Below are 14262 nucleotides of genomic sequence, written 5' to 3'. Positions count from 1 at the left end.
ATCTTCCCCCACTGGCTTCTCAAGGGCAGGGACCTGACATAGTATCTGGCATATGAAGTCGTTGGATACATGCTTGTTGAATGGTTTCTGCAGTTAGAATGGTCAGCAGGTTGGCAAACTTAGTTTTACTTGAAATTGTGTTCTCTTCTTCTGAGAGTGCCCTAGGGTTAAGTAAAAACTCCCAGCAGGGAATTTACCAGATTTATTGTTTCTGATTTAACCAAATTCAGAGGGCTTTTTTTTTTTTTTTTTCCTTTTCAGTAATCATCTTTAAAATTGGGCTTATGAAACAAATTGGTAGAAAATATTGTTTTGTCAATACTGTTCTCCTAAAGTGTCTCCTTTGAGACAGTGTGTATAAGCTGAGATTTGGTAAAAGAAGGAAGTGGGTCTTAGCTTTGGTGTATAAATTACTGAGTTAATGACTGATAGGTGAGGGTAGCAGGTGGTCCTGGGAATTGTGCTGGGTAGGGGGTCAGTTACCTTCCTGTTTCTTGGCCTTTGCATGCACCCTTAACTCTGGCGAGCCATCTTAGAAAATGCTCCTGGTAGAAAGGTAAAAGGATTTACGACTACATTACTGAGAAAGGTATCAAAACTCAGGCCCTATTCAATATTGGGCCTGTGGTACCTTGACGTAAAAGAAAACAATTTATAGCTCCACCAAATAAAATAAACTCCTTTTCTTCCTATCTAAGCTTTTTTTCTTTCCTATCTTGACATCATAACATTCCTCTCCAGCAGCAGGCATAATGGCATGATTATGTTTTCCTCTATTTCGGGTTACTCCCCTCGCCTTGCAACCCCTTACTCCTTTATCTCTTTCAAAGTTTCCATTCTCCCGTTCCTTACTTTTTGCTCCTTACCTCTCTCCTCCTCCCCCTCTTTTTTCCCAGCTAGCTCACCCCGCCCCTCTCCGTCACCACCTTCCCTCCCCTTCAGGCTCCTTCCCGCTCCTTGGCCCGCCACCCCCCACCCCCGCCGGCCGGCTGGCCGGCCTGGCGTTCAGAAAGCTCCAATCGGGAGCTCCGAAGGTGTCTCGGAGACCCGCCCCTCCTCCCTTTCCACTTCTCTCCCCACCTCCTCCGCCCCCCCCCCCCCCCCCCCCCCGTACTCGTCCTGCGGACCTGGGGGCTTCGGGATCTGGGCGCTATGAAAAGTGTCTGCCCAGTCACTTCCGGTAAGGGCGCTGCGGCGCGAAGCCTCCCGCGGGACCGTTAAGAAGGGGGTGGGAGTTACCGGTGAGCCGGAGGGGGAGGAGGGTGCTGCCAGGGAAGGGGAGAGGGAGCGGGATGGAACGAGCGCGAGCGTCTGGGGCGCACCAGCTGCCCCTTTCCCGCCGCCCCACTACTAACCAGCTCCCTCGCCCCCCGGGCAGCTGCAGTGCTTCTCTCCACCTCCCGCTCCCGGAGAGAGACGCCGCCCCTCCCTCGGCGCCGCGTGACCGGAAGTGGCGCCATCTTTAGCCTCTTGTGCTATTGACAATAACAAGCCCTGGTTCTCTCTCCCTCCCCCTCCCCCTAACCCCAGCATCTCCCCTCCCAGTGAGAGGGAGAAAAGGAGGAGGAGCTGCAGCTTCACAGACTCACTGAGTCGCTCCTGCAGAAAGGGGGGGAGAGAGATCGAAAAGCAAGGGAGGGGGACGGCACGGCCGTTTACCTGTCTGCCTCCTCGTTCGCTCTCCCCCCTCGTTCTGCTCACTCCTGGTGTCAGCCTATCCGCCTTCCGAAACCTCCCATTCCCCCGGTGCAGGCCCCCCCTTCACTTTTCTTCTCGTCCTCTGTGTTTCTCCTCTCTTCTTTCTTCCCTTCCCCCTCTAGCATTTCCACCTCTCCTACACACACGCAGGCATATAAACGTAGGTTTTTGATGCTCCTCTGCCTGTTGACCCCGCTATTTTCATGTTTCCAACAGGTTTTTCTTCCCCCAATCCTTCAGCTGCTGCTGCTGCTCAGGAGGTCAGATCTGCCACTGATGGTAATACCAGCACCACTCCGCCCACCTCTGCCAAGAAGAGAAAGTTAAACAGTAGCAGCAGTAGCAACAGCAGTAACAGTAGTAACGAGAGAGAAGATTTTGATTCCATCTCTTCCTCCCCTCCTTTACAACCCAGAGATTCGGCATCCCCTTCAACCTCGTCCTTCTGCCTGGGGGTTTCAGTAGCTGCTTCCAGCCACGTACCGATACAGAAGAAGCTGCGTTTTGAAGACACCCTGGAATTTGTAGGGTTTGATGCGAAGATGGCTGAGGAATCCTCCTCCTCCTCCTCCTCATCTTCACCAACTGCTGCAACATCTCAGCAGCAGCAACTTAAAAATAAGAGTATATTAATCTCTTCTGTGGCTTCGGTTCATCATGCAAACGGCCTAGCCAAATCTTCTACCACCGTCTCTAGCTTTGCTAACAGCAAGCCTGGCTCTGCTAAGAAGTTAGTGATCAAGAACTTTAAAGGTAACCAAGGCCAAAATCCATAATCACCTACTAAGGATTTGACACTTGGGCGGTCACGTGCTCTATTTATGTTAATATATTAAACAGTATAGAGGTGGCCTAACGTTTTATGCATAATCAATGAGGTGGAGGGGAGGTCCTATTTTTGGTGGAGGGTTCATTCTCCAGGGGTGGATGGTATCCTTGTGCTGAAGCATACACCGGGTGTTTCTGTGCAGTATTTTGAGATCTTTCTTAACCTATTTCATTTAATCTGTTATTCCTTCTAATATTGACAATCGGTATGATTGATCCGGATTTTACAGGTGAGAGATTTGTATTCTAAAGAGGTTTATTTATTTCAGGTGCATAGCGAGGCTTGGCACTGCTGGGGTTTTTATTTTTATGCTTCAGTAGGCCACATTCTCCACTCCTTAAAAATGCAGGTGGCAATGGTGATTTTCTCATGCTCAAATAAGATTTATAATTAGATTTATAATGTTGAGTACTATCTTCATGAAACTCATCGTGGAAGCAATGTTTGGAGAAAAATATTTGTGGTCTCTGCATTTCCAAAGGCAGGGTTTGAAAGTGAAAAATATTGTCTGTACACAGAAGTAGTAACTCTGTGTACCACTAGTCTAAAGATAGGAACGATTACTATATCTATTTTTTTTAATCACTAAAATGAGTTTTAAAGTATTGACCTGCAGCTTTTAGGAAAATTTGCTCATACTGTGCATGAGATATGTGATTGAGAGTATTATGAATGCATTGATGCAAATATAAAATCAGCAATTTTTAAAAATGAATTAGAGCCAAATCAGTTTTTATCTGTTGAGTGTTATTTCTATTTTTCTGACTTTTGCAACACCTTTAACTGGTGGGTAATAGATGATAAATGTTATTTAAATGGAGAAGTGAATGAATGAACTTTAGTAATATTTACCAGATAAGTGCCTTGTGGCTAAATATTAGTATTGAGAAAATTAGGTTCTCCGTGCTGTTTTTTCAACATTAGTATGGAAATCAGGAATGTGCTTTATTTTGTCTCAAGCAGAGGGTACGGTGTTGTCTATTTTTAACCCTTTCTTTTTTGTATTACTACCCTCCTATCCCCAGACTCTCAAGAGTATTGTATTTCTGATTTAAGAATAGAGCTTTCTGAAGTGAATAAGAATTGTAATTGGCTGATGTGTTCATTATTTCTCTTAAAGATATATCAATTTAATAGCCAAGGGTTTTTTAAGAAATGAGCTATGATCCTGATTGCATTTGCAAATTGGTTTCAGAGATTTTGTTTTTCTCTCCCTCCTAAAGGAAAAACATTATTAAACCATTTGGATGTTTTAATTAAAATTTTTTTTTCACTCATTGCTGGTCAACAGAGTTTAAATTAAAGCGTTGATTAAGATGCGTTTTTCCATTCTGAAAATGCTACATAAGTTCTGGAGTCATTTGGATGTTTTAATTTTTTAAAATTTCACTCAGCTTCTAAATGTTTAAAACCTGAGTGAAGATGTTTATCTTCATTTCTTTAGATGCTGCGTAAACCGGGGGGGGTCAAACAGATCTGTATTAGAATCCCAGCTTTGCCATCAACTAGTTATGGTGACCTTGGGCAAGCTTACCACGTGAATTCCAGCCTCAGTTTCCTCAGTTATGAAATAGAGATAATAATGTTTTCCTCAGGGCATTGTTGGAAAGATTTAGAGGTTTATAAGGAGTCAAAACAACCTAAACAGTATTCTGGCATTTCAAATTTTATTCTTTATACTAAACTTAAATACAGTGGTTACTTTAGGAGTAATAGTGATAAAGATAACAATTTATCCTAAAAAATAGTAATGCTGTTGTATTTTATGGATCTTCAGTTATATATCCTACATATTATTCTGATACCAACTTTTTGTTTATCACCTAGATAAGCCTAAATTACCAGAAAACTACACAGATGAAACATGGCAGAAACTTAAAGAAGCAGTTGAAGCTATTCAGAATAGTACTTCAATTAAGTACAATTTAGAAGAACTCTACCAGGTATGTATTTATGTGGGTAACCAGATTCGTTTAACATAAATTGAGGTGGAAGATATGGATTTTACTTTCTGAAATGGGTCCTTAAGTAGACTTTTGGTTCCCTTCTGATTACAACTTCTCCATTAATTGATTTACTCTATTTTATAATCAGACCACATATTCTCATGTAAACTTTGGTTACAGTCATACTGGTATAAATTGGGCTTATCTTGGACCCTTCTGATTAGGAATTATAGTTAGGTGTACCTTGATATAATAGAGGTCTTACCTATAATGGAATCCTATAGCATGGATCCCAAAGGTAATTTCTAGTGACATGTCATTCTGTTGTAATAATTCTTGCGTAGTTGTGTTACCCACCTACAGGAAAGGCATCAAGACATGCAGGTATTCTTCACATTCTTTATTCTACCTCCTTCCCTTCCTATTAGTAGCCTTTTGCCATTTCTTTTTCTTGCTTTTTATGTTTGTCTTACTTCCTGGGCTACAAGACACACCTTAGCCCAGAAATGAGCAGCAGGTTGTAGCCCCGCAGCTTAGTCTGAGGTTCAGATTTGTTTCTTTTGCTTAACAAAAGGGTCTTTACTTGAAATGTTTAACTGAAATATAATGTCAAGGTCAATTACTGATTAGACTCTTGCTACCAAGAGATTTCGCCCCACTGTGTTTTTGACACAACCAATTCATGAAGTTACTTTCTATTGTAGCACTAGCAGTTTGGTATAAGAAAATACTTCAGAGTACTTCATAGTTTGAATCTGGATTGATAAGTACCTTGTAAGAAATTATGTTGGTTCAATTTATCATGTAGTTTTCATATTTACTTGCAGAGGTTGTATGGTGATGGCTGAACCCTGGATTAGGAATCAGAAGACAGGTTTGGGATGTAGTTTTGACTGCTATTATTCTTGTAATCTTGGGCAAGGAACTAAATCCCCCTCAGCTCTAGTGTTCCCTGTAAAATAGGGGAAAAATATATGTCCTGTCTACCTCACAGGGTTGCCTATAAGAATCAAATAAGATGTTTGTGAAAAACACCTTGAAGCACTATGATATATAAATAGTCATGTAAGATGATGTTATCACTAGTCAAACTTTTTCATAAGCCAGAAACTTTTTCACTTTCATTATGTCAATCGAGATCACCACTTTTTGTTACTATGAGAATTAAATGTGTCAGTGCATGCAAAACACTCAGAACAATGTTCAACAACGCATAGTTATAATGCTGTGTAATATTATAAGCATTTTAATGCTATGTAAATATTAGCTGGTAGTAGTAGTAATAAGCTATTACTTATGGATAAGCCCACTTCATTTAGTTCTTTTGGTATATATGGCTCATGAGTTGTACAATAATGAAAGTAGGATTATGGAATTAAAGAGTTAGAATGGCCTTGAGACATCACGTGGTCCAATATCTTCATACAGTGTGTGTGACAGCCAGCAAAGCAGCTTCATCTTATATTATCTCATTTAGATATCATAGAAACCCTTTCTGAAGTAGATAGGGTGGTAGTTATTATCTCCACTTTATTGATGAGGAGACAGTCTCAGAGAAGTTAAATATCCTGCCCAGAGTTGTATATTGGCAGAGTAGGGGGACTCAAACTGAGATGCTCAATTCGTAGTCCAGTGCACTTTCACCACCATGCTGCCTCACTAATACACCACAGCCCTTCAAGTACCACCATAGTGCAGTGTTTGAAGCAAGTCAGTTGTTCTGCTTTAGGAGAAAACTCATTGTTACCAATGCAGGTAATTTTTTTGCTCTTGCACATATATGGTTATTATTTGGATATGCTGGTATACAGCATATTTAATTTCAATAATGTGTTACTTTATCAGCACCGCACTCTCCCGAGTAATGTGTTACTTTATATATTTCATATTTATAACAAATGTTGATTATAGTTGTTAATAAACCCTGTTCACTTTGAATGTTTTCCAGAGCTTTTGATTTGAAAATATTTTTTGATATATTGATTCTGTTAAATCTTTGTTTCAAGAGCCTGTAGCTTACATTTTTTGTTTTTTCTTTCTTGTACTTCAGAAGTTTTACCTGCTTTTGTTCAGTTGCATTTCTTTAGCCTAAAAGCTCAAGTGTTATAACTTTTCACCATTGTGTGCATTCTTCATAGTACCTTACTGCTTCCGCGATAATAAATGCAAAAGCATTTGTTTCTAGCACTTTGTTTTTTATCCTTAATTTTGTAAACGCTCCTTTGGATCATTCTCAGAAAGATTATTTTGAGATGTTCAAAATGGAGATTAAAGGAGGTAGAGTTATTTCATATCATCTGGAGTTCAGGTGCTTATTTGATCTTTGACTCATTAAAATGTAATTAAAAACTACTTTCCTGAAATTGAAACAATATAGGAATATGTAGTTATACAGAGCAAAAGTTCTCTAAACCCTTATCCCACCCTCTTCTCCCTGAAGTAAACACTTTTTAGCATGTATCTATCCAGAACTTTTTTCTGCATGAAAAACCATTTTGCTTTAAAGCTTAAGCTAGTGTGGGTTGCATATACTGCCTACTAAGTTTTTAATTTCTAGAAAAGAACACGCTGAGTGCATTCACGATAAGCAAACATTGTCTTTTTAAAGTAATTTTAAATGAGAATTGTACCTGTTTTAAAATTATCTTTCCTTGACAACCTTGAAATCCTGTAAGAGTGAGGCAGTGGTTAGTGGTTTGTTTTGTTTGGGTTTTTTGGGGGTTTTTTGGCTTTTTTGTTTGTTGCTTGCTTGTTTTTGATTGACCACAAATAGGACTAACACTGTAACACTGCCTATATGGCCGGGTTGTTTAGTTGTAAATAAAATATTGCAAAAAAGTACTTAGTACAACCCCTACTATACATTGGTATCATCAGTGATGATAAATATTTGTGTCTTTAAAAAAAGAAAACTTTATTTTAAAATTACTTTTTATTTTAGTACTGTAAAGCCACACATTTTTAAATTCTAAATCCACACTAGGCCAGAACAGCTGGCTGATAAATAGATTACATTCCAAATATGCTTCAGTAGACACCATTAGCAAAATTTAAAAAATAATAGAAAAAGAGAGGAACTTTCTAGGAACAGCATCCCTCTGCACTTCTCAAGAATGTGTCCTGTTTTCACATGTGATATCTTATAGTTGGAATCTTGGTTTTATTGTGTGTTTTTTACTAAGTAATATTTTAAATAATGGGATTATTTTTCTCATGTTCTCAGCCTTTGTGTGAGTAGCTACATACTGTTTTTAAATCAGCTATCTTTTTTGGAGCTGCTGGAAGTTTATATGTGACAGTGTAACATTCTTAGTGTAAATGTCTAGCTGTTATATTTGAAGGCAAACCTAGTCCATACTTCAATTCTCATGAAAATAATTTTGTCTATCATTAATAACAAGAACTCTGGTTAGCTTTTTGTGAAATAAATCTTAAATAATGAACCATTCTGTTAATGACTCGTTTATAGGGTAGTTGAACACAAGACTGGAAGCAAATATCTCAGTATAGGTTATTTAATATTGTAAAATCTGGTTGCTTAAGCAGTCAGTGGTTATAGGAAAGCAGTTAGGTTCTTAGCAGTGTTGATGACTAGCTATTGGATTCTATGTAACTTTGTTTAACTGATGTTACACTGTTGATGTTTTTAAGCTTAGTCTGTTAGTATTTCTCTTTTTACTGAATTGTTAATCAGTACCAATTAACTGCTACTTTAAAAATAGCAGTTATTTTAAAAAATGTGCAATTACAAATTCTTGGTCCTTAATAATTTTCAGTCTTATTTAAGTCCTGTTTACTAGGTTGAAAAAGAAAAGTAATTTAGGTTTCATTGTATTATTGGTTTCCTTTCTACAAAGTCTTAGTTTTTGATATATTTGGAGGATGTTTTAGCTATTTCCACTAGATGTAGAAAGAGAGAGAATTTAGATTTTATTGCTGTATCAGTTGTTGAAAAGTTTTGTGGTACGTTTCTGTCTTTAAACATAGTTTAAAAAATAAGAACCAACCCATTAGGTCAGTGACCAGAGTTCAGCACCCTGGTGGGAATTCAGTAGCTTTTTTTATTGTCTGCTGTTGTTAAGTAAACATTTGCTACAAGTTTATATTTTCTTTGGAGTGTCTCCCCCCCCACCCCCCTCCACAAAAAAACATGTTTTTGATGTGAGGTGTGGATTTTGGAGGGGAGGGGCTGGGATTTGGAAAAATAAAGGATAAAATCTTGCTAGGATGTATTTTATACTTGACGATCTTCAAAGGATTTAAGGCAGCATATTTACCAGTAATGACTGGGAGCTTAAGTATCAAGATAGTTTTATTTAAAGAACTTGTAAAACATCTAGAATTTATTTAATTCAAACAGGTGCCTGTGAGACAAGAGGTTATTTTAGTAATAATTAAACTAGATTAAACGCCAGGGATTTCCAAAGTGTTTTATTTATTTAGTGAAATGTAAAATAATTAATACATTTCTGAAAGTATATTTTGAAGATCTGGAATAAGCTTATCTCACTTTGTTATGTTTCTATCCCGGCACCTACGAGGAGGCAGAGTACTAATACTAGTACTAAACACTCATTCCTTGTTGAATCAGTGACTGCTTACTGTGTGCAAAGCTGAACAGACTCCTTGGGGATAGAGAGGTCACTTAGTCCTTGCCCCTAAGGTACTTATGTTCTAGTAGGTTCAGGAAAGTAACTTATTAGTTTGTGACCAGCATTTTTTCTAAAAGAAATAAAATAGGAACTATTAGAGTGCATCACACATAGTAATGATGTATAGTTTCGTGAAGATTTTGTTTCAATCATATAAATTTATTTCATGTACAATGATTGTAACATAAAATATATTTCTTACTGTGGTTTGGGGTTGGAAGGTTTTGGAGGCCACTGTTTTAGGCACACACGACTCCTCCAAACAAACCTTGCTCAAAAGTGGGGAAAGTAGAGTGTTTAGCTCATGGGATGTGTGGAAGGTTATAATCAGATATGAGACTAAAATGGTAAGAATGGGTCTTGAATGCCATGCTAAAATATGTGGTAGTGGGAATGATAAAAAGGGTTTTATTGGGGGAGGCAAGTATTTGTTTTTTCAATACTTAATATAGTCATCTGGTTCAAAGCCCAAGAAGTCTTACACAGCATGTAGTAAAAAGTTTCTTTTCCACTCCATCTTCCAACCCCCCAGCTAGTTCTCCTCTTGACAAATGTTATTACTTTTGGGGGGTTTCTTTCCAGAGATGTTTAATGTATGTAAAAACAACTGTGTATGTTTTTGTTCATTTTCCCCCTTTTTTATATAAATGATAGTAGACCATGTACCACACTATTCTGTTGTTTGCCTTTTGTTTATACCTATTATGGGATTTCTCCATAACAGTACATGAAGAGCTTGATGGAAAGTTGTTGAGGAAGGAAAATTACTAGATTTGGTCTATAGTTAAGAAGCAGTGGAGGCTAAATTAGAAAAGCAGAGTGTTCCCTTCAAACTTGACCTTCAAAACTCACCTTAGATGCTTGCTCCTGCCTTTTTTGCCTTTCTTGCCCTAGACTTCTTAAACTACCCTCCAGCTAAACACAGGTGAGGCTGAATGTGTAAAAAGCTCGGCTTAATTCTGTTTTTCACTATTCCCACTAGTCTTTATCAATTTCCTTCTGGGTCTTTGGGACTTCGCCTCTTTATCTCTGCCCAGGCTTTCCTGACTTGCACTTCCCAAAAAGCTGGATTAGGGGCCTCTTTTCTCTGCTTATACCCATCATAGCATCATGCTGTTGTAATTACATGTTTTCTGGCCAGTTTTCTCATTATGCTAGAAGCCCCTTCTGTGTTCAGGACACATTGCTAGTTGTTGTAGATACCTTAGTTTTTTGAATACTTAATATAGTCCCCTGGTTCAAAGCCACAAAAGCATGAAGGAACTTATAGATACATGACTGCGTGATCTCTTTCTGTCATTAAGGAGAGTCAGGGAGACAGGATATACACATAAAAAGATAAATAGTATTGACTCAGTGACAAGTCAGTGTGGTATGATTGGTGTGAGTGCCATGTAAATCACTGGCAGCTGAGGCAACTAAGAATTTATTGGAATAATGGGGACCTAGCTGAATAGTAAGGTACGTGATATCTTCTGTGAGAAGATAAATAGATGTGTTGAGAACTGTTTTATGGGAGAAAGAGGGATGCTGCAGAAGGAAGTGGGATAAAAGGACTTGGAGAGGTACTAGAAGTGGGAAATGTGGAGAAGTTGAAGTACGCACTAAGTCATGACAGAATCTAAGCAGGGAAATGAGAAATACCAAGAAAATAAGTCATTCAAAAGAGAGACTGAGATGTAATGAGAGGACTGCTAAAGGAGGAAGGGGGACAGTTCATAGAGGACCAATATGAACAGAGAGTCACATGTAATGAACAAATATACCCTTAGGCATTTGTGGCCTAACTCCGGGTCACATGGAAAGTGAAGACTCAGCCTTCTTGTTCCTCCAAAGCTACTGAATGTAATTGGCCTGCTGTTTCCTGGTGAGGTATAGTGACTTCCCTCTGATGGTATAAGTGGTTCTCTTTGATCTTTCTTTTCGTTTGCTAATTTACTTACTGGACCTGCCTATTGGGAATGTGACTTTCAGCTACCTATTTATGAAATTCCACTCCAACGAACATAACTTGAATGTCCCCTTAGAGTCCATTTTAATGGAATTTTTGCCTTAGGTTGTGGTGAGAAAGGAATTCTGGTGTTATTAAGTCATTACTAGTTGAAATTGTAGATTATATCAGGGTTCACTTAAAGAGTTTTACCACACCTGTTGTTTTAAATTTGAAAATCTTTTGTTTGTTTGTTTGTTTTAAAAGATAACCAGTAAGGGGATCTCAACCCTTGGCTTGGTGTTGTCAGCACCACGCTCAGCCAGTGAGCAAACTGGCCATCCCTATATACGATCCGAACCTGTGGCCTTGATGTTATCAGCACTGCACTCTACCGAGTGAGCCATGGGCCGGCCTTAAATTTGAAAGTCTTGATACACATGAGGAGAAATTCACTGAAATCCAAAGCCTTTCCTTTTGGGATCTGAGTATAAAAGACTAATTCAACTATTAGAATGAAGTAAAAATGCAGTCATATCTTTTGTAATTAGTATTTATTTAGTGGTGCAAATTTTAAAACCCCTATATTTATTAACTATTCTTAAACTGAAATGTTGGAGAAAATTCCTTGGGATTTAATTATATCATACTCATTATAATAACTGCCAGCAATAATTTCTGCTTTGTTCCTTTCAGGAAAACCCAAGAAAGTATAAATAAATTCTGATTCAATTGTTGTAGGACTGCCTGGCCCATCTGATACATAAACAATTGGTGAAATTATCTTTTAAACTCCAAATGGAGTTCTGCTTGTGAAAATGATTAACATTTTTAAGAACAAGACAGCTTTTGTATGTAGCAGTTGCTATAAATTGGACATCTTCACAGGGGAGAACTTGGCTTGATTTCCTTCATCCTTAAACCTGTATAGCCATAATAAATATATTAATTTGTTCTTTTTTGGTACAATATATTGGTTATGAAAAAGTTTACCACCCACATTGATATATTTTCTTTTACCTTGTGTCTTAAATGGATGAATAACCCTTTTTAATAAGCTGATGTGGTAGAAATATCAAAATAATAAGAATTTGATGTAAATAATTGAGAAACCCTCCCTTCCTCATCTTCTCCTTAAGAAAGTATGTGTTTAATCTTGCAGGCTGTAGAAAATCTCTGTTCTTACAAGATTTCTGCAAACTTGTACAAACAGTTGAGACAGATTTGTGAAGATCACATCAAAGCACAGATTCATCAGTTCAGAGAATATCCTTTTAAAAACAAAAAATCTTGTATTTCTGTCTTCTCCTTCTTCCTAACCATCACTATTTAACCCAGCTTGAAGTGGAATGCCTATGTTTTATAGGTTTGTTATTTTGGGTTTATTTTTTTTTTTTGTATTTCTAGAGAAAGAAGAAACAGACTTTTTGACTTTTCAGCTTAATTAGGGTCCAAATCTACATACGGTATTTGTGTAGGTAAGATGTCCTTATGTATTTACCCCCCCTTTTTTTCAACAAGTTTCCATTTGAGGGAAGATAATCTTCTAAGGGAAATCATAAACTGAAAACGTGATGTTCATTTACGTCTAAACCTTGATTTTATAGGTTGCTTTTTAGTGGGATTTAAATTTTTTTTATAGTTTAAGAAGTAGCATTTTGTTCTATAGTTAAGTGTTTAGCATGTAGGATATTCCATATTTAAGACAAATGTGCTCTTACATTGCATATATTACTTGTACTATGCACTTTAAAATATCCTTAACATATATTTCATGGATTCATTGGATAGTGTTCTTTTTCTAAAGAAGATCGATAGATGCTGGCAAAACCACTGTAGACAAATGGTAAGTAGGAAAAAGTATTACATTTCAGCTAAACATTGTAGTTAAATGTCTTCAAATACAGGAATGTTAGTTTTAAAAGCTTTGCAGTAGGGAAACTGCCTCAATATCTGTTCTTTTTCTGAATTGGAAACTAATGTTTGTTGCGTTTTCAATTTTAAAACTGCAAGTTACAGATAAACCAGCATTTCAGAATGGCTTGCATTTTAGGATTATTTTTGTGTTACACTTAATGAAAAAAGTATTTATCTCATTAAAGAGTTACATTTTGTCTGTCAGTCTTGATGGCCATCCTGTCCACTATTTGATAATATGTGAAATCCTGTATTTTAGTTTGTTCATATCACAACCTTTTCTATTCTCCCTAGTCTGTTATTCTTACCTTATATTTTGTAAGTTTAAAATCTTAAAATCTATCCCTCCCCACCAAGTAAATCCCACATGTACAATTTAAGGCAGTTTTACCACCTAGCACTTGTGCTAAGGAAGATTGTATGAATGTCCTCTTGATTTCCTACTTTTATTTTCAGTTACTTTTCAAATAGCAAAGAAGTCAGAGGACCATTCTAAGTGTCTCTTTTCTACAAACCACAGCAAGATTTAAGACAATAGAATAGTTTAATGAAAATGGTATGGGCATATTCTCAGGTAGATGTGTTTATTGACATGTTTGATCCTAGTAGTCTAGTGTATATACAGATACCCTTCAAATTTATTCTTATTTTATTGAGAATATAAATACTTCAACTTTACAAAATATTAAAATTGCTTGATTTTTTTTTTTTCTTTTTTTTTATTGGCAGATCATGATCAGGAGCATTTTTTTGTTTCTGGATAGAACTTATGTTCTTCAGAATTCAATGCTACCCTCCATTTGGTAAGGATGCCAGCTAAATATGAAAAGATTTGTTACAAATCATAGTCAAAATCTTAATTACACTAATGAAAGAGAGTAAGCAACACTGTGACTGTTCTCCTAAAAATTCACATTTGGCTTCTAGACTTTTATTTATAGCAGTTTTACCTTTTTAATTATATTTTGACTATGCTAATATTGAAGATAGGTAACGTTTCATGAGCATATATTGATTTATGAAAGAAGTTTTTTATTAGCCAAGGGGATTAAAGTTTGCTTTGGATTATCTGTGAGTGTGAGTCATTTTGTTGCTGGTCATCAAGAGTTCACCCACTTAATATTATTATGGAACAGTTCGTGTACACACGAAGATAGAATAGTACAATTTAATGAACTCTTTCCTCCACCATGTGCCTGGCATCTGCCTACAGCAATGATCAGAATACACTCATTTTTGAGTACTGAAGCCAGTTGATAAATGACCAAGTAAGCTTTCACTACCAGTACA

The 14262-nt window shown here is 37.2% G+C and overlaps 1 protein-coding gene across 1 annotated transcript in view; it reads left to right on the top strand.

The window, feature by feature from the left end:
- Positions 1-1078: 1078 nt before the first annotated feature.
- The window catches only part of CUL4B (cullin 4B), a 30900-nt gene continuing 17716 nt past the window's right edge, over positions 1079-14262 (top strand). Inside the window, exons 1-6 of the mRNA XM_063083116.1 lie at positions 1079-1180; positions 1915-2451; positions 4355-4470; positions 12218-12321; positions 12832-12901; positions 13702-13775. Of these exons, the coding sequence (XP_062939186.1) occupies positions 1153-1180; positions 1915-2451; positions 4355-4470; positions 12218-12321; positions 12832-12901; positions 13702-13775 (929 nt within the window). The 5' untranslated portion in view covers positions 1079-1152. The remainder of the gene's footprint in view (positions 1181-1914; positions 2452-4354; positions 4471-12217; positions 12322-12831; positions 12902-13701; positions 13776-14262) is intronic.

The sequence above is a fragment of the Cynocephalus volans genome, chromosome X (genome assembly GCF_027409185.1).
Source record: "Cynocephalus volans isolate mCynVol1 chromosome X, mCynVol1.pri, whole genome shotgun sequence".
NCBI lineage: Eukaryota > Metazoa > Chordata > Mammalia > Dermoptera > Cynocephalidae > Cynocephalus > Cynocephalus volans.
This window is presented reverse-complemented; position numbering and strand designations above follow the sequence as displayed.